General features: G+C 46.2%; 1 protein-coding gene across 6 annotated transcripts in view; it reads right to left on the reverse strand.

Moving 5' to 3' along the window:
• The window catches only part of TET1 (tet methylcytosine dioxygenase 1), an 80323-nt gene extending 59562 nt beyond the window's left edge, over positions 1–20761 (reverse strand). Inside the window, exons 1-3 of one of the 6 annotated variants that reach the window (XM_040607392.1) lie at positions 20547–20759; positions 9759–11814; positions 1839–1889 (exon numbers count right to left, since the gene is read on the reverse strand). In XM_040607392.1, coding sequence (XP_040463326.1) covers positions 1839–1889; positions 9759–11693 — 1986 coding nt within the window. In that variant the 5' untranslated portion in view covers positions 11694–11814; positions 20547–20759. Of the gene's footprint in view, positions 1–1838; positions 1890–9758; positions 11815–19574; positions 19772–20546 lie in introns of those variants that run through there. The other 5 variants (XM_040607395.1, XM_040607393.1, XM_040607397.1 and 2 more) reach the window with 5 other exon arrangements.
• Positions 20762–25215: the final 4454 nt, after the last annotated feature.

Below are 25215 nucleotides of genomic sequence, written 5' to 3' on the forward strand. Positions count from 1 at the left end.
TGAAGAATCAATTCAGCAAATAAAAGTCAGAGCAGAAATAAACGCAAGTCCGATGACTAACGTAGGATTCTACACACACACAGAAACAGACAAGCCTTTCCATTTAAGAGCCAAGGAAAAAACTCTTCAGAAGGCTTTTTGGAAAGGCGAGGAATGACAGCATCATATTACATAGCAACCTGCTCTGCCATCAAATCAGGAAGAGTGGCAAAATGATCTCAAAGCGAAAAATCTGAAGACCCACTACGAATCCCTACTGTAGACAGTCACCTAATACAACATAACCTCCTACAACCAATTAAAAAAAAAAAAGTTCACACCTTGACAGAACAGGTGTCACACCAATTACACATAACAAAGCTGAACGACTCATTTACAAACAGTCCTTATTTTGCACACTACTATCAACCTAACCACACAAAACACAGAATGAACAAATGCTGAAGTTTTAACGACACCTATGCATTAAGTTACAAGAGCAAGAGTAACTAAAATTAATAATTAAAAGCATATCCATGACTTACTGAATAATGTTAATTTTTTAATGGATGAGTTTATTTAATACAAGGGGGGAAAGTACTTACTAGTGCTGTACAACCACAATTACTGCTATCATACAGGGAGGTGGTTTGCAGAACTACTCCCATGTGAAAAGACAGACACCCCCTTGAGGCTGGACATACTTTCAAGTCAAATAAGGTTATTTGCTCCTAGCTTAATCTTAACTTTGCTTTGTCTCACAAAAGCACAACTCCTTTAAGCAACTTTCTGTAACATGTAACAGTGACAATGAAACTGATGAGTAACGGGGATGTTTTCAAATAAAATTACACTACATTCAGCATTTATCAAACCCACTATGTCCAGTAACTTCTGAAATTTTAAGGCACTGAAACAATACTAAACTATCTTACATTACATTTTTTATTATATCTAGCTGGTATAAAAGAACAGCTCTACAAGTAAGTTTAACAACATATACATATACACACACAAACATAAGCATTTTCTCATTTTCCTTAGCTTTGTCCTACATGTACCATCCATCTTACTTCAACCATCCATCCTCCAACACGTCAGTTTGCAACAACGGAATTCATGACTTAATTCTATTCAAAATACTCTAAAGACTAACTGAAAGATACAATACCGATGAGCTGCCACCTGTTACATTTTTAAAAGAACATTAGCCATGAGTGTAGCAAGTCGATATTTTGTTATAAAAACTAAAACATTTCCACCATGCGAAACACCGATCTTTTGTTATCATGGAAGATAGCCATCTTAAAAATCTTGAAGAAACGTGTTACCACGTGAAACCGAAGTCTGTTGTAAGTTTACAGAATTTTCAGTTTCACTTGAGGTGTTCCAAAGTTTAAAGAAAAAAAGAAATCAAAACTACAGCAACGTCAGCATAAAATTTCCACTTTTGTTAATTTGGTTTGCATTGTAACATTGACTTCTCATGCTAAATTTAAGACGCCACAAAATCTGCATACTAAAGAGCCCCACCAACATTCAGCTGTTACCTCTGGATGTAAGAAACTAGGAACAGAGGAAATTAAAGTGACTGGCTCCTCAGTGCAGTGGAAAGCAAACTTTTGGTCTGCAGACTTGTGTGGAAAGATTCAAATATGTATAAAACATGCCGGAAAAAAGGGGGAGGGGGGTGGTGGGAAAGAACATGTTCTACACTTTTAAAATTAGCTAATCTCCTGAAGAGCTGGAAAGCGCCAGCGCCGCTTCCCAGAAGTTAACCCTTTGGCTTCCTAGTCTGCATGACAAGAAAATGCCACTTAAAACGGGAGAGGATAAATATTAAAGCCATCATCGGTTACCTTTAAAACTCTTTGCTTCCTCCTCTGAGGCCTTTTGTTTTCAGTTAGAACCTAAAAAAACATCAAATTGCAGAATAAGTTGTGGTCACAAAGGCAGACACCTCCGATTTTATTCTCAAACTGCAATATTTCTGAAATACCCAGCGTGCTTTACATGCGGCACTTGAGAGGGCTGGCGGAGGCCCTACGCGGCCCCGCCGCCGCCACCCCGACACGCGGCGACGCCGGAGACGGCCGAGGGGAGAGGCCCCGCCGCCCCCTGGAGCCGGCCTCGCTGGTGCCCCGCATTCCTCACAGCGGCGCCCACGAGGCGGCCATCTTGCTTCCTGCCGCAGCGGCGCCCTCCTCCAGGCGGCGTCGCGGGCGCGAGCCTCGTGCGGCCCCGCCGCGCGTGCCCCGGCCCCGCCTCCCCGCGCCGCGCCGCGCGCCCGCCCGGCGCGCGCGCCTCCGGCACGAGGACCCGCGGGCCGGCCCCAGCCAATGGGGCGGCTGCGGCCCGCGCGCCCCCCCCCGGCCTCCTCCCGCGCTCGCGCCGGCCCTGCCCACACAAAGGGTCCCCTGTGCGGGCGCCGCAGCGGCCGCCCGCAAGAGCCGGCACGGACTCGCCGCGCGGGCGGAGGCGGAGCCCGCGCCGCCGCGCGCCCCCGGCCCCGCGCGCGCGGGCGGGCGGGCGGCGGGGCGCGAGGGAGGGCACCCACCGGGGCCGCGGTGGCGGGGGTCCGTCGGCTCCGCGAGGGCCGCCGCGAGCGGGGTCAGGCGAGGACACGGCCCCCGCGCACCCGCACGCGTGCCCCCATGCGCGCGCCCAGCCGCGCGCCTGCGCAGCACCGGCACGCACGTGTGCGCGCGCCTGTGCCCACGCAGGTGCCCACGCGGGCGGGCACCGGGCGGCGACGCGTTGGGCGGAGGCGGGGGCGCTCCCCCGGCGGGCGGGGGGTCCGCTCGCAGAAGGGACCCGCAGCGGGAGCCACCAGCCCCGCCAGCAGCGCCGCCCGGGGCGGGGGGCCCGGCGCACGCCGGGCTCCAGCTGAGGGGCCCGCGCGGCCCCAGCCCACCCGCCGCCTGCGATCCGCACGGCCCCGCAGCGGGACCGGGCTCTGTCTTCGTGCGGCGCCCAGCAGGCTATCTGCTGCAAACCCCTGCCGCTGCCAACGGGCCACCACAAAAGCACAAAAAAGCACAAAGCACGGCTGGGTTGTTTCCCCGCATAGCCACCTGCTCAGCACGGTCACCCCGACGGAATATGGGGTGTCGGGCTCACAGCGCTACCGCCACTTCTCCAACCAGGCCCCCATGCACCGCACAGTCGCTTGTACCCACGGCCGACAACCCAGTAACACCGCACCTAACACACCACCGCTCACCCAGGGAGCGGTTACTGTAACCACGTGCAGTCCACATTGCAACCAGAAAGTTGGCCCTGGATTATCCGCTACACACAGGGGGAAAGAAAACAAAACTAAACAAAACACCAACAAACTATAAGGTCATCTTTTCAGCAGCTACAGACTGCTATTTAAAAGGGTTTTTTATCTATGGCTAAATTACAAGTGTACATCCTGTCTGGTTATTGGTGCAAATCAGTTTAGTGCAAATGCTCAGATGCGGACACACAGCTCCGTGCACAGTGTATCGATGCGGTCAGAGAAAGCTGTTGCCCAGTGTTGCCTGATGTTACCTTGTGTTTAACCTCCTCACCTGCTGCACCACAGCACTGTATCAAATAGGTTTTAGGATCAGGAAAAATAAGTAGTACTGATTTGTCATGTTTCCCCAAAACACCACATCCACAAGGATCTTTAAGCATAATAAAAATGAGAGGTACGTACACTTGGGGATCTGATTATTCTTTGCAGTTTTGCGTACTTAAGATGCTTTACAATCCAGGAAAAAAAAAATATTAATTTTGTTTGCTTAGAAACCTAAGGCCCAGTATTCTGATTTAGTCCCCAGTTTGTTGCATGACCGGACAGCACTTAGGCAGTATTTTCAGATTTCCTTGTTAGCTGTCCAGTTTCCCCTCCTATGAGGATGGGTCCTCATACACAAGGGAAGGAAATGACCTGGATGAGGAGACAGCAGGTACTCTCAGCAAGTTTGCTGATGATGCAAAACTGGAAGGAGCGGCCGATACACCCAAAGGCTGCGCTGCCATCCAGCCAGACCCGGACAGGCTGCAGAGTTGGGCAGAGAGGAACCTAATGAAGTTCAGCAAAGGCAAATGTAAGGTCCTGCAACCAGGGAGGAAACGCCCCACGCACCAGTACAGGCCAGGGGGTTGACCTGCTGGAAGGCAGCTCTGCAGAGGACCTGGGAGTCCTGGTGGGCAGCAAGTTGCCCATGAGCCAGCAGTATGCCCTGGCGGCCAAGAAGGCCAACGGGGTACTGGGGTTCGTGAGGAAGAACGTGGCCAGCAGGTCGAGGGAGGGGATCCTCCCCTCTCTGCCCTGGTTAGGCTGCATCTGGAGTGCTGTGTCCAGTTCTGGCCTCCCCAGTTCAAGAGAGACAGGGCACTACTGGAGGGGGTCCAGCGGAGGGCTACGAAGACGGTGAGGGGACTGGAGCATCCCCCTTACGAGGAAAGGCTGAGAGAGCTGGGCCTGTTCAGCCTGGAGAAGAGCAGACTGAGAAGGGATCTTCCCAAATGTCTACAAATACCTTAAGGCTCCGTGTCAGGAGGATGGGGCTGGGCTCTTTCAGTGGTGCCCAGCGACAGGACAAGGGGCAATGGGCACAAACTGAAAGACAGAAAGTTCCATCTGAGTATGAGGAAAAACTTCAAAACCTGCCTGGATGCTATCCTGTACAACCCGCCCTAGGTGAAGCTGCTTTAGCAGGGGGTTGGACTAGGTGACCTCCACCCAGAGGTCCCTTCCAACCCTGAGCCTTCTGTGATTCTGTGAAAGAAACCTCTTCAAATAAAATTTTCTCTGTAAAAGCTACAAGAACTGGCACAGAAAACAAGAAACAGTTAGAGGCAACTTTTAAAATGCATCCTCTGAAAATAATGAGACCCCAAACTAATTAATTTCCCTGTAATTTAGGCTGCGTTATAGTCCACACCCAGGATTACAGCAAAGAAGTGTGACTTGCAATTATTTTACACACCCACGGAGCACATGTGTGTACAATAAGAGTAAACTGTACCACTCCAACTCCCTGCCCTGCGTCCACAGTACACAGCTTTACTCATCTTTGCCACACTTTACCAAACTCCTCAAGCCCTTGTGCTATATCTCCTTACAAAACTCCCAAGTATCATATTCAAGAGGAGTGTTTTTATGCGCAGTCATTTTAAAATTTAACTGGCTTAAGTATTTCTGGAGTCTATTGTAAAATAAATACCACAAAGTCTAAATTTCTTGTCTGGCTAGAAAACAAGAATTCCATTTTGCTTTTATTTTTTTGAGATTTCGACACTTGGTTGTGTTCCAAAGCAGAGCAAACCTTTCAAAAATTCAAGAGGAGACAGATGGGATGTGGGAGACCAAAGTTCAAGCCCCTGGTCTGCATCAGGCAAAAAGCTCTAATCAAGCTGTTCTAATAATTCTCTCCCCCCTTTGTAAGTTTTAAGCAGAAATTTCATTTGGAACCTTACGAAACTTTCCCCAAAAAATAGCTGCATCGAGACAGATAGTAGCTGTGAAAGCTTCCTGTTAAATCAGCATTTTCCATTCAAGGAACAGCTTACTGGAAAGTTCCCAACCAGCTAACTGCAGCATCCTTTTTAAATATGTCTGGGTTTTCGGCAGCATGTTAAAAACCCACAAGCAAGCAGGCCCTTATTGTTATTTAATCTTTCCATGTTACTCAGATTACAGCTATTAAGTAAGATGTCTCAAGACACCTTGGTCAACCCCAGTGAACTCAGGCTCAGTGACATGATTTTTTTTCCAGTTTGTTGACTCCAGGTCCCACTAAATCCAACATGGTCCATTACCTAATACAAAATAAAGCTCTCCCTGCCCAAGAGGGGTGCCTGCCCAGGTAGGGCCTTGGCAAGCCTTGCAGAAAGCAGCCTTTGGAGATGAGGGCTCCTTTCAGCTGCTGGTTTTGCTGCAGCCCTGTACGTTTATGGCCTTTCGGGCAAGAGGCATGTTACAAAACCCTGTAAGTTCACCTCGGTAATGGGAGCTGCTCAGCTTGGCGCTCTCTCGGGCCAGGGCTGGGGCAATGGCTACACCCAGGAGAGCACTAACCAGCTGGGAGCCAGATGAGATCCGAATCCGCTTGCCCAGCCAGAGCCCAGCACACCGTGCAGTCAGCTCGAGCGATGACTGCAAGCACCCAGAAGACAGCGTTTTTCATCTCAAGTTTGTGCTGCTACATCTGCAACACCTGCCTGTCCAAAACAAGATTCCTTTTTTGAAGGAGAAAATAAAATAAAACATGGACCACCTTCCCTATCTACATGGTGGTGTGGAAGCCTACAAAATCCTTGCCCCACACTGCGATGCACAGCCTCGACATGTGTGACAATGCAATGGCAGCAAAGCAGACCACTTCTTGGAATGAAATACACGTTTCGGTAGAAAGTAGCTGTGAAATAGCCTTCAGTAACTGCCACACTATTTCAGAAAACAGCAGTCTTGGAAACACAAGACTAAAATGTGAAAGCATCACTCTCATGTATGTAAACTTGTCAAACCCTCTTTTCACTGTGAAGCATTTCCACGTTATTAATTCCGAGAGGCACAGTAACCCAATATAAAGCCTTCTTCCCCTTCTTTTCAAAGCTTGCTTACATTTATTTACTGGGCTGCTCTTTCAAAAAATTCAGTAAACAAGAAGTTTTTTCCCTACATATAGTTTAGAGTTTTTCTTTACCAACTGCTAAGCAAGCAGCCACAGTGTGAATCCCTCAGGGAGAGCGGCATCACATATAACAATATTGCTACACACAGGGGCTGTGAAATAGAGCCCACAATGCTTTATCCAGACTTTCATGATGTCACATCCCTGCAAAACCCATTACATTCAGCAAGGTAAAGTATCACTGAAGGTTTATGTGGATGTTATTTTTAAGTGATATTTTTCAAGACCAATATAGTTTTCAAATCTTTATCTGGATTATGTGTGAATTAATGAAAATAACAGTAATGTAACTAATACCAGCTCCAAACATGCAACCGATACTCTCTGAGGGTTGAATGCTTGCGCACACACGGGCATGTGCGTTGGAATATGCACCTCAGTCTACATTCACAGCTTCCACCAGCCAGGCCTTACCCCCTATAACTGTAAATCCACATAAGTTCTTAAGGAAAACCAACACCTCTTTTTTAAACAGCATCCATGGACTGCCAACCCATACACCGGCTATCCTACAGCTGTTTAATGTACAGAGTTTTGCATTGTTTAGTTAGAATGCGGAGAGATAATTCCCTTTAAGGGAAAACAGCAATGTTTAAACTACGTTTATGCAGAGCATGTCCACCCCCTACACCCGCCTCCCAGTGAATCACCTCCAAAAAATGCTTACATTCCACCAACATAAGAGAGATTTGCAAGACTCTTCTGAACAAGGAATGCACTGAAGACAACCTAATTTCTCTTAACTATTACGTTCGCTTTCTATACCATGGACAGAGACCTACAGTTTTGGGTTTTACCCAGCTGCCTTGTATTTGAAACACATTACTGTCACAGAAGTCCCAGCTGTTGCAGTTCCAGTCCTACCAGTTTGGGAAAACACAATGGGATTCTCTTAAGGAGTGGTACAATCTTATCTAGAGGAGAGCTGCTGAACAGTGATATAGTGCTTCCCATCCCCCAACATCTCCCCCTCTGTATCTCAATGTCTTTAAAGAGCTCCTGTAACATATCTACATTGTAGAAATACTTCCCTCTTTCATTTTCTCAGAGCACGGTTTCGAGAGATTACAAATGAGCCGAGGCTTGCTTCTAGGAATACCTGAAAAGGCACCAGGTTTCATTCAAATACAATTTCATAAGAAAATACCTGACATGTTCTTAAATGTCAGGAATACTTCATTTCCTCCATGCAGTACTCTGAAGCTTCATACAAAATTTAATGAGAAATGGAGGCAGCCTCTGGTGCTGCTCTAAATGCATTGTACAAAACTGAACCAGTTTAATAAAATAAAAGCACACCAAAAAAAAAAAAAAAAAGCTGTCAAAGAAAAGAATAAAAACAAGGAATCTCCCATAAAGAAAGCAAAAGGAGCACCCAGAGAGGACAAAGGTGAAGGGGCAAAGCTAATCTGCAAGGAAGAGGTCAGCCTGAGCAACACGAAAAGAAGTATGTTTAGCCTGGAAAACAAAGGTTGACAGAAAAGCTGGAGTGCTTCCTTTCACCAACCCTGCCAAAACCCTTTTAAAAACATAGCTTTTAGATCACTTCCTACCTCAACTCCACCAATTCGCTCCATGAGCTTCTTCAATCCTGCTGACTAAATATACAAAAGGATGTAATGTCACTACTCTTTTGCTGTAAAAAGTCAGGATCCGTCTCTATCACCTTTATTGTTTTATTTTATATATATACATATATACAAAGTCACATTATAGCTGTCCCTGTGTCCCCCACCCTTTTTTTTTTTTTAGCATTTACAAGCAGTTGAGACACAAAGAGGTTTCTGAATGAACTCTGAGCCAGGCTGTTTAAACCTACTTCCCTAAACATTATAACTTAAAATATACTTCCCCCACAAAGGGAAATATATCATATCCCCTTGCTGCTGCAGCGCTTTTCTTCCTGCTTGTCTACCTTAAAAACAGAACAGACTTCTCTGCAAACCCTGGTAAGCACAGGACAGAGCAGTAAGAACAGGAGGTCTCCCGAGATCTCCGCAGCTGGCGGGAATTTCTACCTGCTGTAAGAACACGCTTTTTTAATGAAACTGCTATTGAGAAAGTTTTTGCAGGTGCATTCTCCCCAGCATGAACCACTCCACTCAGAGTACACACTGGCGCAGAGACTTGAACCTGTTTCCCACATCCCAAGGCAATGTCCCAGTGACTCAACTACCAAGACAGCGTCTCCCCCTCCGTGGCTCAGGTACTATTGGATCATACAAAGCAGAACACTCCCAGCAGGACGTGGCAGCACAGAGGCTAACTGCAGCTCAGAGGTCAGGGAGTTCAGTTGGGATGTGGGAAATCTATGTTCAACTCCCTACTTACCTGATTTAAAGCCTGATCTTGAACTGAAATGTCTCAGAAGGTCACTGCTGTTATCACAGGGGCATACAGACTGTCTTTTCCCCTCCTCTTTGTTCCAAAAGTAATGACCTGGGTTACAAAAGGCTGATGAATCAGAAAAATGAGTAAGAAACACAGAAAAAGAAAGTATGTATGGGGGATGTGGTAAAAGACAAAGGGAGACAGGCAGGAGAAGTGAAATGAGAGAAACAAAAGAATAGACAATTAGAAAGGCAGAGAGATGTGAAAGGGGAAAATGCAGCTACAGTTTGGTCCTGAGGTTTATAAATTTATTTCCACCGAATCTGGCATCACAAGCAAATTACTTTAACTGAATTAAAGAGCAAACAGTCTGCCTTCCTTTGCTTTTTAACCTTAAATATTATGAAATACAGACTCTCCCCCTAATAACTCAGTCTCCTAAGACCATCCTCATTCCCCCCCTTCCCCACATTCTGCACTTAAGCCTTTCTCATCTCTTTGTGCCCTCAATTCATTCATTGTTTTGGCCAATATCTGTAACACAGAGTTAAAGCCATACCTACCTCTGATTTTATGCATTTACACACCAGAAACAAGAATAACACCAGCTCACTTTAATCTACACCTCTACAGATGGCAAAAGAAAGTTACTATACAACCTGTTAGCTTCAACAGTAACCCTAAGCTCTCTAAAGCTGTATGTCCCTTTGCAGAACTTCAAGATGTACCGCAAGCCTCAAAAGAGTGCCTTAATTTGCATTTTCTTTGGCTTACCTCAAAAGGTAACATGATTGGTGGTGGTGGCTTTTTCAGTTCTTCACATTTTCTCTTTTTACATATCCGGTGACTAGTTTTGCGTTTCCTGCAACAGCTGCATTCTTCACAATTTGTTTTCCGCAGACAGGGCTCACAGACTCCACAACGCCTTCGTTTCTTTTTCTCTAGCATAGGGAGCAGAGATGAATATGGAACAGGGTAACCACCAGCTGGATTTTTAAGAGAGGACGACCCTGAGGCCTCAATTGCTTCAGTGCTGTCGCTCACATTGTCCTGAACCAAATTCAAGCTTACTCTGACACTTCCCAGCTGTGATGAATAATCATTATGCTGCAGTCTTGAGTCAGCTGGCAAATCCGCATTTATGGCTTTTTCTGAGGCAAGAGCAGAGATTTCCATGCTTGAAGGCAACTCTGAAATAAAACCTTCAGAGAATTGTCCAGAGCTTTCACCAGAGATTTTATCAACTGTGCTTTTTTCTAAAACTGAAGATAAAGTGGGGACATAACCTGAATTCAAAATTAATGTCTCTGCATCGATACATTTAACAAGCTGTTCAATGTCCTCCACTTCAATATTGTTTAAAGAGGTATCAGAAACTGGTTCACATACTGTAAATGTGGGGTTTGACTCAGATTCTGAATTCTCTCTTGTACAGCTCAAATCCAAATTTGAGTCAAGTTCTTTGTGAATGGGTACAAAATCCACAACTACCTTCATGTGGGATTCTGCAAGTGAGCTTGCACCTTCAAAACGTAAAAGCGAATTTGATTCAGTGGCAGCTACAGAGCTGGAATTTGAATCACTATCTTTATTCTCAGACTCTAAATCCCAGTCTGCCTTCAAGCAGGACTCTGCAAGTGAGCTTGCATCTTCTAATGAATGTTCTTGTGAGTTAAACTCAGAGGTAACTACAGATGCAGAATTTGAGTCTTGTTCTTCCCTAGGTAGCACCAGGTCCAACTCTGCTTCTATGTGGGATTTGGCAAGTGGGACCGACTCTTCTAACAGTACCATTGAGGTGAGGTCTGAGGTATCGACAGCACCAGAGTCAGGTTCTTCACTGTTAGGCACCAGATCGAAGGGAGTCTCTACAGACACCTTCAAGTTTGATTCAGAGGTGATTATGGAGTCAGAAGGAGAAGACGGAAGCACAAGTGCAGCATCTTCAACAAATACTTCAGTTGAACTACCTGTATCGAGATCGCTCGATATCTGCTCACAGGACAGGTCTTCATGCTTGTATGTCACCTCTGACATTCCTGTATCATTATCAGTTACCTGACTGCTTGGAATGGAGTTATTTGCTTCAGGTATTTCTACCTCTCCATCTTGACTAGCACATGTGGTAGCAGGCTCTTCTTCACCTGCACTACATGGAGCATCTTCTACAGGCAGAGGCGCTAACTCATTTTGTGCTAAATCTTCTTTCAAAACTCTTTCGCCTGCTTCAGCGCTTTTTTCTTCTACTGCTGCCAGGGCTTCTTGTTCATGTTTTTCCTTTGTTTCTAGCCTTTTTTGTACTGCAGCTTTCCTGGGTTTTGCAATTGCTGGAGTTTGGGACAATCTACGGGAGAACGATCGGTTACGGAGAGACATTGTAAAGCCATTGATGTTGAAAGAATCCTGGTTATGAAAGAGGATATTGTCAGCTTTGTCCAAACTCACCCAAGATGCTCCAGACAGGGTTCTGGTTACACTGCTTCTGAGAAGTCTACCTGAAGAGCTCATGATTGGTTTCTTTTCTTGCTGTTTTTTCTTAACATCTTTTTCTTGCACTGGCTTTTTGCCTTTTCCAGAACTAACAGCTTTTGTGGAAGCCTTTGTGGTTTTCTTTCTTACTTGGCTAGATTTCTTTTTGCCCTGGTTAGTTTTCCTTTTACCTAACTCTTCCTTTTTGACTATTCTGGAAGGCCTCGCATGGTGAGCCATGTCTGCGGAGTAGTAGAAATGTTAAGAGGAGAGATGGAAAAAAATCATGAGCTCTTGAGAGAACTTTTCAATAGAAAACCGCATACTCCCATTGCTGGTCTCTGGTGCTACAGCATTAACTCTGAAATAGAAAGAGATAAAAAATAGCATTAACATAACCCTAATTAATGAAGGGTGCATATACACTAAACCAACCATTTTTTAATATTTAAAAGTACACAGGTAGAATTAGAAATATTGGTGTTGGACATAACGTTCAATTAACACGAAAGCTTTGAAAATATTAGCATATTGCAAAATGGAACATGTAACACAAACGAAAAAGCAAATGGAGCTCAACAGGAAATATCACATGTTTACTGTTTTATGTCAGTTCTAAGAAGTTTGAATTTTCTCAGCCTTATTAACAGTTTATTAACCACCCCTCCCCTTGAGTAAGAACAGGTAAAGTTTACATCGTTATGTTCAATGGTCACTGTAAGGACATTCAGGAAAAAAAAAACCCACAGCTGAGTTTACTTTGCGTGTGTGTACACACTCATACACCATCACCAGGGCATCCTTCATTCTTTTACTGCCCATCAGCTGCCCACCACGTTACAATTCCAGATCAAATGGGAGAGGTAACCAGCTCTCTGAAGATGTCTAACTTACAGTGTTACTCGCAGGGGAGCTGAACCAGGGAAGAATTGCTGTTCCCAATGTCATCTCCCAAGATAAGATACTGGTGCATGGTGTTATATTGCAAGCCTTGATTCCATCCTGCCTAGCTATTTCAAACGTATTATGCAGGCAGTTGTCTCTGCTTCATCATCATGACTAATATATTAGCCCTCAACAGAATACCATACATTTGTCCTAAGCTTTTGTCCCCAAATACAACTGCGATGCGGAAGTCCCCAACTCCCCAAATACAATTCAGTCATCTCAGAAGATACAACAGAATCTTCATGCTCCAAATCAATATCCTTCAAGATGGGTTGGGTTTTTTTTACACGTAAAGCAATTCTCATCAGTACATAGTTTCTAAGCACACGGTGCTTTTAAGTGAAGGCTTTTAAAGCTTTATTTAGCTGTCTGAATAGATCAGATGAGTAGACAAGGGCAGCCTAAAAATGGGAGCAGGCAGAGCAAGAGGCTCTGTAGCGTCAGGCCGAAAGGTGCCCTCCCTTCATCGTCATTCCTTTAAATTCCTTAAGCCCAAAAATCAAGTCAGCTACGGGCCACCTACACCTCACTAATGGGAAGAGGGAAAGAAAAGGAAGAACAAGAAAAACGGGGATGATGTCTAAAATTCTGACCCCTACAGAAAGTTAAAAAAAAAAGGGGGGGGGAGGGAAGGGGAAGAGAGAATCCTAGATTCCAAAGAAGGTAGAAAAGGGAAGAAAGGTGCTACCAGGCTCCTGACACCACCACTCCTTCCTATGACCTCAACCCCACCTTGAAGCCAGCAAGGTGATCTTATGGAGGCTACACTTGCCCACAGCCTGGTCTGAGCTCTGCAGATGGTGGGGAGAGCTACACTAGTGTTGCCCAATCTACTTAACACCCCAGAAACGTTTAATGGTGCTACACTGGCCAGGTTTGACTGGCACAGGGCATGTGAAGGGCAGGCTCCACAAGCAGAACAGACCCCCAGACCACAAAAACATATCTACAGCAGAAGGGATGCAGAAAGCTTAAAACTACCCGCAGCAAACAGCACCGCACTCCACCAAGATCAGCTCGTTAGCCTGCCGAGGGGATGGTCCAGCACAGCCAACAAGCACCGCCTCTCTGCGGGACCACCAGCTCCTGCTACTCCCCAAACCAGCACGCTGGCAGCAAGCTTGTTTCTGACTGCCTCAGCAGCCTGCCCAGTGGCCACAGTACCTACCAAGGCTAAGAGTAACTCCCCAAACTCTTTTTGAATAGCTTATTTAAAGCTTTTTGAAGCCTAGGTCTTGTTTATTCAGCAGTAGTAAGCTGATTGATCCTGTGTACTACAACATATAAACCAAGTATCTTACCTAAAGATAAGATTATTCTGTATCACATCTTTATATTACATATCAGGTGAACATTATCACTGGGACAGCAGTTTTTCCACACACTCAAATACCATTTTAGAGTCAGCGCTGCTGTACAAGACAAGGCTAAACACACTTCTAAGGTCAGATCAGAAAACAACATATAAATAATACATTATATTATTTATATGTTAATAATACACATTTACATGTCATAATACAATAGTATAATACATAATTAATATAAGTTATGTGTTAATAATATATGCCAATACAATAGATAACAAAATAACACCCAAACATGCAATAAACAAGCTAACTGCATCCCTCCTCCATCACAGCAAAACATCCAACCTGGAGAGACTAAGCAGACATGTGCAGTTGTTTATCATTGCGCATAACACTTCAAAGGCCACGGAAAAAGAGACCTGAAGAGCTCCTGCAGAAATGCACTATACATAAAGCTGGGTCAGACACTGAAACAGCAAAATAAATACAAAGCTGAAAGGAAGGTAATCCGAGTCCATTCCTCCCCCTACCCTTCTCTGGAGACACACGGGGGAAGGGGGACATGGCCATTACTAGTCACTCCATGAATCAAAGAGGACCTCGGCATCACGTCAGCAGGTCCATGAAATAGTTGTTGGCAGCCTGCAAAAAGCTTCCCCTGTTTCTTGTGGTTTTGACAGAGACTGGGCTCCTCATTCCAAAGGATAGCCTGGAGGGCTGCAAAACCAGTTGGAAGCAAGCAGCAGATCTGTAGCCATTAGCGGCCGGGCTACATAACAGTGGCAGGAGAGGAAATGTGAGCTACTTGCAGAGGCTATAGCCAGGAAAGCAAGGAGGAAAGCAAGCAAACAAGGAGAGCCAGGCAGCATGGGAATGCGTGAATCAGGAGGGGGACTGAAGAGATAAAAGTTTTTTTCTCTTTATCAGCCCTGAAACAGAAGCAGAATGTCAAGAGGGTACGGGAGATCTGGAGTGGAAACAGAAACTGGATTTTTGAAGATAACTGTATATAATGCTTTGCTCCTATTATTTCTCTACATAAGCAGTTGCCACTGCTGTTGTAGAAGTTTGGGAAGTGTGATCATCAAAATTATCAATTAGAAACTTCACTTATAACAATTTCGTATTTTTTTTAAATCATCATTATAATTACATGATAATACGACTGTACCTGCATTTGGAAATTGCAACATGGTTGTTTCAGAACTGAAGAGACAAGACCATCCTGTTTTGGTTTTTATTTTTTCTTTTAATACAGAAAACCATACCTGTCTAGCAAGAATGTAGGAAAGCATCAAAGCCAGTGTTGCTTCTTTTCAGGGCCAAAATTAGAGGCTATAAACATGGAGTGGTTGAAGACTTCCCTTTTTCTTGGAAAGCACAGAATGCTGATATTTGTAGGAAACTGGCATTTAAATGCTGCATTAAAGAAGATGGCAAAGGCTGCTAGTATTTGTATTGCTCAGAGATGACAATATGGGGCACAAGAACAGCAACAGTTTTATACATGTTTCAATTTGCCACTGGAGTGAATTTAGGTTTTCCAGAAAAGATCCAGAAAAGACCCCCTGAAGGGGAAAAAAAAAAATAAAAATCTTTGTTTCCCCTCCAGTTAATACTAGACTTCAGTTACATTTGTCTGGGACTTTGAACACCTGACCCCCAAGGTGACTGCAAGCTCTTGGGAGAAATGCCGATCAGCAAGAAATCTTTGCTTCCCTGAAAGAAAGCCCACAGTCTTGATGAATACTAGTCCACCACAACAACCTTAACCACTAGGTAAAAACTGTCTAATGCTTTTTAAATAAAGTGTCTAATAAAACTAAATTACATTGTTATTTCTTTGTTTACCCTTCCACATTTAGGACCAAAATACTAGGTAGCTACAAGTTTAGTATTAAAGTCTTGTTTTCTGTAACATCAGGAAACATTTTACCTTCCCTTTTCCATTTAAAACACTGGACACGACTGTTGATGCCTGCAGCAGCTGCAAATTGCCTCATGTCATTTCTTAAGGACAACGAATGACTATCATATTGGTCACATTTCATAGCAAGAAATTAATTATATTTCCAAAATATCTATGTTGACTTAGCAGGATTATCAAACATAAACCTCATGGGGCAATATAACAACATGGCAGTTCTCCACCATCCTGGACAGAAACAAACTTACTTCGGTGCTCTCTTCTGAAAGCCAAATCAGGTGGGACCTACCATACCCTCCCTGAGAGCAGAGGACAGGCATCTCTATGAAGTAACACAGGTAATATGCGCAGGAGGGTTTGCAGGGAACTTCCCCAGATAATAACAGTGCATCCCGAAGCTGTTTGTTACTTGAGCTGACTTATCTCTTCTAATTCATGTGCAAAGCTGAAAGCTGGTTTTAAGGTCAGTTGCTTAAGTTTTGCTCATTCACAGTAATAAATCTGGACCAATCCCACTGACTGCTATAATCCTCAACAAATACTGCTAAAAAGCTAATCAAGGGCTAAACCTTTTAGTCCCATCTTGGTCAAAATTCCAAATAATTATAATGAGAATTTTGCCTACAAAGTAATTGGGGAATTTAACCCTATACTGCTGGAAGGCTTCCAGAAAAAAAAAGAAAGAAAATCCAGTCCAAAACACTCTCCCTGCTTTTCTTATTTACTTTCCCCGTACACAAAAGGATAAAAAAAATAAAGCAAGTTTTCTTTTTAGAGGTAGTGTCCATCACGATTCTGATCCATAACTTGATTCTTGTTGGAAGATGGGGGGAGAAAGAGATTAACTCATAAAATGGTGGCAGCTTTATTATGGCATCATGAAAGACAGCAAGTGACCCCTGAACAAACACAGCTGCATGGGGAAAAATAATGACCCAGCTACGACTAGTTGAGCTTGGTTTCACTACAGTCAGATGCACTAATTAAATAAATTTTGTTCAGTGTTTAGGTATCTTTTTAAAAGTCACTTGAGATTGGTCTGACAGGGAAACAAGACCTGGAAGCTTTCATAAAAGCCACTTAATAATGCACAGGTCCCAAGCAATAAGGCCCACAATTTGACTTCGAAGTTGTCACTCAAGCTCATATCTACAACTCTGAGTTGAAAAGCATCTCATCTTCCAGCATCAGATGCTCTACAGGAAGACACAAGAGACACCAAAGATGACAGACACTGGAAAATCTGACCCTCATGTTAGATGCAAAAGCTTTTTTCAGTCTTTTCAGGATTATGACATATCAACTGCCTATTCTTCCCAGCTGCACCGATGTCAACCTGCTTTTAAAACCTGCCTAATTCCCTGCATCTACTGATAACTCTCCACAATACTTTGTATATGAAAAGAAGGGAAATGGGTTAGGAGGAGGGAATTAGCTTTAATTTTCCCTTTCCCCCCCTTCTTCAGTTCCATTTAGATTTGGTTAAGAAATAAAAATTAAACTTCTCATCTGCCTTCTCAGTACTGCGAGTGACTTCATACACAGTCTTGTAAAAAGGCCTCCCCAAGTTCCCTGTGCAGAGGCACCCCCAAAGTCCCCCCCCACTGACTGTCCCCAAGATGTCTCTTACCGCAGTCCTGTTTCGCATAATGTTTCTATACTCTGACATGTCATTCAAGAACACTTGTTTTCCATTTTACTATGTGTAAGTTCTCTGCTTTGCTTTACAGGATTATGCCACTCTTAAGGCAATGAGGCATGCCTTAGCCACATATATTAAACTTTGAGTTAAGTCAACCCTTTCCAGTAGCATAACTGCAAATCTGGGACAGGCACTGCAGGATGCCACCTCAGTTTCACACAGACAAAGGCACACACTCAAAGCATAATCCTTTTCCCACTGACATCAGTAACACAAGATGATGTTGAGCAGACCAAGCACCAAGGCTTTCCTCCTGAATTTTTGTCCTTGCTGGACCCGGAAGGCCACCTCCGTGCTTGGATTGTAAGTCTGGATAAAGCAGGGCTGCCACCGCATCCTACTTCTCTCCAGTACATGGGAAGCTGAAGACTGCTGTGAAATACATCCTCTCAGTGAATTCAGCAAGAGATGTCAATGTTTAACATTTTGCAATGTCATGACTTCATGCACCTTGGAGCCTGCACAGCGAGTGAAACAGATTTTAAAAAATAGCACCAAAAAAAAAAAAAAAAAAGCCCTCCTGGGTTAGGAAAAGCTCTATTATATTAGAACGATTTAAAAAAAAAAAAGAAAAAAGAAAAAGTGTGGCAAGGAACCACACATGCTTAAACCACAAAACCGGATTAAGCCTCAAACAACTGGCACCAAAAATCCATTGTGAAGACTCACACCGCATGTGCAAGTATCCTCCCCCCAGCCCAGGCAGGAACATGGGCTTGCTTTAAGCTCTGTTCAATGTAGCCAAACACTGACCTTAACAGAGGGAATGCTAAAAAGTAAAAATATACCAAGTAATTTCTAAGGGTTCTCCAAATGAAGGCCCATTCCACCAGAACACTCCAGGTACTTTTGAATACAAAAAAGCACAAGCAAAACAAACAAAACCCGTCAGCTAATCATATGCCTCTAATTCTACATTTATGCTGCTTCAAACACTGCATTTCTTTTTTATAACATTTGACTGCATTCTTCAGGGGTTTTGCCTTAAAAGAAAAAAACACTAACTGAATCACCTTATCTCAAACTCAATTAAAAGAAGGGGGAGGTGGAGGGAAGAACCTTCAGGCAAAGATTAAGCCTGGAAAATTTCAGCCTGAAAGGTGTTTTGAAATGTAAGTAACTGAAAACAGAAAGCAGGATGGAAATGCTTAGGCCAGCTTTAACAACCCCGGGTAGCACGCCAGCCAGCCCTAATAAAACACTATCAGTGGAGATTTTGAATTACTACACAGTGAATACTTAGCTTTTACAGAAACCCTAGGTATTAGAAAGTTCCTCAGTACACCCCCCTTTGAATTCACCCCCAATTACCTGCTTTGTGCCACCCAGCCTGCCCTTGTCTCCCCCAGTACAACCAACCCCTCTTGTCCAGAAGGACTGAACCTCATCCCAAGAGCAACCACCACCCATCCTTGTGCTGCCAGGAAACTGGTTCTGAAAAGCATCAGCCAACCTTCTCCCCTACAGTCAGGGCTGACCAGGCTACCCGCCCAGTTTTGCCCAGACCAAGTATAAACGTGAAGTTCTCTGGATTCAATCTCTACTCCTAATTCGTGTTGACTGGCATTAATGAAAACAAGGTGATTACGGCTCAGTATAGCCTTCTGCTTCTCCACCAGAGTACCTTAAAAACAGTATCAAGAACAGCTGCGAAGAGCTACTATTTGGAAGATTATTTTTTTATTATTATTATTTCCACAGGTTTCCCCACTTGCTTTAAAATTTAAAGAGGCACCTTTGCCCTAGAAGTCTGCTCGGTCACGTTTAGATACATAAGGCTGCAGTACATCTCTGCCCAGTTTTGCCATTCCGTATTAACACCTCCAGAAAGAGCTCTCTGGCCAGAGCCACGCTGGTGCAGCCCCCCCCGCCCCGGAAGGGGTGCGTGCACAGCCATCGGGGTGCTCCTGACCCGCTCTAGACGCCTACTTGCATGTTCCCCTCTCCTCCTTAAAGAAGTAGCATCCCACCACGCCGGGCTGCTGCTGCACAGGCCGAAATACAAGTGATGCGGACTACGTTGCTCTTTAAATATCTTTGGGGTGCAGCGGGCCGGGCCGGGCCGGGCCCACGACGGGCGCGACTCCTTTGCCTACCGCTGCGCCTGGGCCCTTTGCGAACCCAGCCTGCGGACCCAGCACGGCGCGCCGCTCGCCCTCCGGCACCAGCAGCCATGCCTCGGTAAGGTTAACCCGTCTTGCCTCCCGGCAGGCCGCCTGCTCCTTTCTCCTTACCCATCCCATTCGGTGAACCGCATCCTTCTCCCCTGGCTCCATCTCGAGCACGGCAGGGACCATCCCCGCCAACACCAAACCTCCAGCTGCGAGCAAACCACCGCCGCCGCTCCCCAGCTCCCAGACCAGCTGGGTAGGAGCTCAGCGCCCCGGGAGCACCTCGGGGGCTGCCGCCCCGCCGGGCTCCGGCTCCGTCAGTGCAGGCAGGCGGACCCCGGGGGGAAGGGAAAGGGGCAGGCAGGGCCCGCCTAAGAGAGAGGCAGCGGCTCCTCGTGGCCCGGCCCCGCCGCTGGCCGTGCCCCCCCAACCCCAGAAGCCCTCCCCGGGGCTGCAGACAATGGGGCCGGCCGCAGCGGGAGCGCTGGGGACCCGCGGCGCCCATCCGGACGCGCCCGGCTTCTGCCGCGGCGAAAGCAGTAAGCGGCCCCCGGGGGTGCGCCCCCCGGCCCCGCACGCCACCGGCACCTCCGGAGGATGATGTTGCCGCCCGGCCCTCGCTCGCCTGGGCTTTTTTCGGGAGAGGGCAGCTGCGGGGTTGTTCCGGCTGCCCGGGGGCCCCTGCTGCCGGGCAGGGTCCCTTTTAATTGTTCCCTGCCCTCCGCGGAGGCTGCAGGCAGTTTCTCTCGCCTGGCGGGTTTTTCCAGGCAGGCTCTGGCTGCTGCAGCGCAAACACGCTCCAGCACAGCCAGGGAGACCGGACTTTTTTGCTCTTTCGGCCAACAAACTACGTTTTGCATATGAATAACCCCCAGCCTGTCCGCCTGCCTCCCTCCCCGCCTCGGAACGGCTCCGAGCCCGGCCGCGGAGGTACCCCTGCCCCCCCAGCTCAACTTTGCACCGAGCCAAGCGGCTAAGCGGGAGGGGAAGGAGGGAAAAATAGGAAGGAGGGGGGGAAGGGAGGGGGTCCGAAAGCAGGGGTCTCCGTCCCTCCCCCCCTCCCCCAGCAGCCCGGGACCCGTCCCACACACGTACCAGAGCTGCGGCGCGGCCAGCCCGCAGCTCCAGCTCACAGGAAGGGGCGATGCTGGCATGGCTTGGCGCCCCGCACTCGGAGGGGGCGAGGCGCGGTTCACGGCCCGGGCCCCCACGGGCGGGCGGCTCCCATGGCGCGACGAGCCCAGGCGCGGGAGAGGGAGCCCCGGGCCGCGAAACGTGCTCTCGGCGGCGGCGGCGCGCGTCGCCCCTGGCCGGACCCTCCGGGAGGGAGCGGGGAGGGGGCGGCTCGGCGGGGCGCTCGCCGCACCGAGCCCTCCCGGCAGGCGGCAAAATGCGCCCTGGATCCCCGCGGCTGGAGCGGGATTCGCCGCGGCCCCCACCCCACCTCCGCGCTGCGGGGCGAGCCGGCAGCGGCGGCACTGGGGCTGGCCCGGCACGGCCCCCGGGGACAGCCAGGGTGGCGGCCGCCTCTCCCCGCCTGCCCCCCGGGAGCCGCAGCTGGCGTGCCAGGCTGGTGACGGCGGGGGTTGTTTAACAACAGCAAAAATAGATAAAATGACGATAATAAGAGAAAAGGCGAATTATTCCGTTACTCGCAGAGGCTGCGGTTTGACGCCGCATACCGCCCGCTCAGCAGCGGAGGTGACACCTCTGAAATCATCCCTTGTTTTTGTGCTGGAGGAGGGAAAGCCTGCTCAGCGGTGACGAACGAGGGGTTCGCCGGGGGTTGGGGCGAACTCCCTTCCCTTTACACGTGCCGTCCAGCAGGGCCCTCGCACCCCAGCGTCCACCCGGGACCGGCCGTCCACGAGTGGAGAGCACACACCCAGAAGCATGGGGAAGATGCTTGCTGAGAGTAGGAAGGGCAGCTGAGCCACCCTCTCCCTCCTGCAAGGAGGAAAGAAAAAAAAAATCATCAGCCTTGCTCTCCCCATCCCCCACCTCATCCATTAAAAGCCACTGATAATATTTGCTGCTCCTTCCCAGAGGGAGCCGGCTGAGCAAAGTGTTAGAGGAAGAGTCAGTCCAGCCTTCTTACACTACTCACTATCACTACAGCCTTTCCGTCAGAGTGGAAAGCAGGCCATCAAGTCTAACATCTCTTCAGACTGGAAAACAGATGTTGAAAATGGGATCTATAAAACAATATACCCATGCAGTACTCTTTCAAAAAGCTTCATTATTATTAAGTCTCTAGCTCCTGTCGTATAAAATACTTCAAATGTGAACCAACGCATCCAAATACAAACCTGCAGAAAGGCTTTTCTGCTGCATAAAAAGAAAGCAGCACCGTCCACATCCACTCCTGTGAAGATGCTTTAAATGCCAGTGTTTTGCTAACTACTTCAATCGGCATGTGGGAAAGGAGAAGCGGTGGCACAGATCTGCACATATTGTTAGGGCTGCGGTTCAGTGCCAGTGGGTAGGTAGCCTTCACCAATCTGTACCTCCATCCTCTTGTCTCCTCCCACTTATACTCCCTGCAGTGAAAAAACACATATGGTCTGGGAATCTCAGCCAAGCTCACAGACATTTCAGATGCAACAAGGTGAAACCAACACCACATACACCTAGTTTTGAACATTTGGCTGATCAGCTCTCAGTGGCTGGTAAGTTTAGGAATGCATGAGTCCTCTTTGCTGGGTGTAACCATACTATCTCCTCCTCAGTCCAAGAGTTTGCTGAGAAAACTGCTTTTCTAGAGGGCTGGATAGCAAGACTTCTGTCATTCCAAAGATCTACCCTGCTAAAAGAAGAGATAGCACAAGCTAGTTTCATAAGCTAAAATAATAGATTCTTTGAAAAGTAAAAAACTGTTGTTCTCAAAGTGCTGCACACAGCAAAATTAGAAGGAACTGGAACTGTAAGATGAAGCCCCACAGAAGCTGAGTATTTTCTTGGGAAGACAGTAATAAACTGGAAGTTGTGGGCTTGAATAAAATGCATTCTGAGAAATTAATAACTGATGAAAGCAACAAGCAATAAGGGCCAAAGCTGGGTTAGAATAAGCAGGTTAATGGGAGCACCCAAACACTGACATGTACAATCACAGCTCCATTAAAGACATGCTAAAGGCTAGGAAACATACAAGAATTACTTGAACAGAACAACTGTCCATGTTCACCGCCACAGACATATATGCTCATGGTCATTTTCATCACTAATAAATATCCCAGGAAGCATGGAGCAACACGTGACAATCTTTCCTAGCAACACTAAGATACTCAGCCTACCAAGACAAGCTAGGTATAAACATTTGGACAAAGATCTCCCAGTAATGACTGTCTGGGCAACAAAATAGCAGATGAAATCCTTTCACTAAAATGTAAAGTGAGGCACATGGGGGGAAACATGGAAGTCACAGCCCCTGAATTAAGTATTACCATTCAAAACAGAGATCCTGGTACAGTGACAGATACTTCCGTGAAACTGTTCTGTGTGCTCAAGTGGAGCACTAGGAATAGTTACAAAAGAAGGGGAGAGTAGAACAGGATACATCACTGCACCATCATTATCTAGTCCAGATCTATTGTCTGCTCACATCTTTAATATAACATGCAGTTCTGCTTAAAAAAGTGCAAAGTGGAACTTCAAAGGCCACAGGGAAATGTAGCAAGGGTGGCCAACTAAACACACCAATATTTTCAGCCTGGAAAGAAGGCAATCTGGGTGAAATGCCAACCAATATATTATAAAAACCAGAGCAGGATAGAAAGTGTTATCAGAGAGTGAACACACGGTTTCTCTAAAGTAGAGGATATCAAGCCAAATTATCAAACAGATGCATCAGAACAGAAGACAGCTACTTCTTCATGCAATGTGCTGTCAAACCATAAAACTCACTGCTACAGCACAATGTAAATGCTAATAACTTTATAGGTTCAATTTTTTTAAGCAAAATGAATAGGAAAAAACAGTTAAAAGCTACTTAACATAAAAGTATTATTTTAACTATACATTAATGGAAGCTGGAAGACCATGTTGCAAAAACAGCCCTGTATGTGACCCGAGCCTTCTTCACTGTATATGTGGTCTCCAGGGTCAAGTTTTCAGCTAGTGGACCTTTGGCCTAGCACAGTGCTACCATCCCTGTGTTTTTATCCAGAATAACATGCAAATCAGTACATAGCTACAGAATGATTAAAACTGGACAACACAGTAGCAAAGAACACAGCGCACAAACCTGTGAGTAGTTCTACATTGCAAGCAGTACAGAAAATAGCAGAGTCTGTGGGGAGTATAAAAGACCTGGAAGGGGTAGCTGCTCCTCAAGGGATAGGGAGCCCCACACAACAGCCAGCAGGACAAGGACCTCACTAGCCAGCACACAGCCCCACTGTACACACACAAGGTAAACAGGACAGGCCATAGGGTGGTATCCAGATTCAGCCAGCAGCCCAGATAATAAAACAGCTTTTAGGACATGAGACAGGTCTGGAACTGAACTAAAAATTCAATCTGCAAGTCAAAAGCAAATCTTATAACCCAATGGGTAAGCAAAGTTAAACACACTCCAAGTATAAATGGAACAGGGCCCATAATAACTAAACAAGACAAAGACTAAGCTCCAACTCACCAAAACCCGCAGCTTGGCCAGGGCTGTGCTTTAATAGAGCTCCTGGGCGGGGGACAGAGGATGTGGGTTCGGGCCCCAGGTGCAGCTGGTTGTGTCCATTAAGACCTATTAGTGCCCTCAGGACCCTGACAACAGAACTACTCAGGCCTTGACCAAGCAATTGCTTGCTGTATAAGCAATGTTATAAGTGTGGTTGATTTGAGTCCTACTTTTGGGTTTGTTTCTTGTCTTGATCTGGTTGCTAGATGAACCTCAGACTTGTTTTGGGCCTTATCTCCTGTTGTTCCTCACTTGCCTCTCCAGATGAACCCCAGGCTTGCTTTGTGACCTTCTGTGACTGTTGATGGAGCCTGTTCCCAGCACCCAGCTCTGCCTGCTCTGTGGCAGGGCTGTGCTCTGTTGGTGAGAATATTATCCATGTATCCATGTTGTGGTCACCCTTGGCTCCTAACTTGTTTCACCTCAGAAAGCAGTGCTGTGTTGTCTGCCTGCTAACAGAAGTAAAAAGAGCTCAGGATGCCACACTGACAAAGAATTGTGATTTCTGTAAGTATTTCCAATCTGCAAGCTGTGATTTGTGTTGCAGAAGAAGAAGAAAAAAATTCTTAAATTCCTGAGTCTCATGTGCAAAAAGTTCTGTATTTCTGGGGATTTTTGTTATGGTTTGGGGCAAATGAACAGACAACTACACAGATATTATTTTGGATCACTAACTAGTAGACACCAGAAGCAAGTGTAAAGGGTAAAAAAAATAAAATAAAATCTTTCTTATGCTTATAGCCCATGACACTTCAGGATAATTTGTACAGCTGTCTCAAAACGGAGCTAGATGTACATCAGCATTTTAAAAGCACTGAAAATAATCTGTTCAGTAACAACTGCCATGAGAATAGCTTACCTAACCTTAGCATTGATATTTATTTCAGTTGATAAATATTTGAAATATCTTTACAGAAGCAAGCATCCTCAACAACAAAAAAAAATCAGAAACAAATTACAGCTATTAATGAAGCTACCTGCCTGCTTTTATTTGTCTTCATGTTAGCAGCTCTGCTCTCGAGTACCTTGACGTTAATGTCTTCCCCTGTTTATCATCAATCTGCCAGGGAAGGATGACATAGTGTCAGG

Source organism: Falco naumanni, chromosome 9 (genome assembly GCF_017639655.2).
Source record: "Falco naumanni isolate bFalNau1 chromosome 9, bFalNau1.pat, whole genome shotgun sequence".
NCBI lineage: Eukaryota > Metazoa > Chordata > Aves > Falconiformes > Falconidae > Falco > Falco naumanni.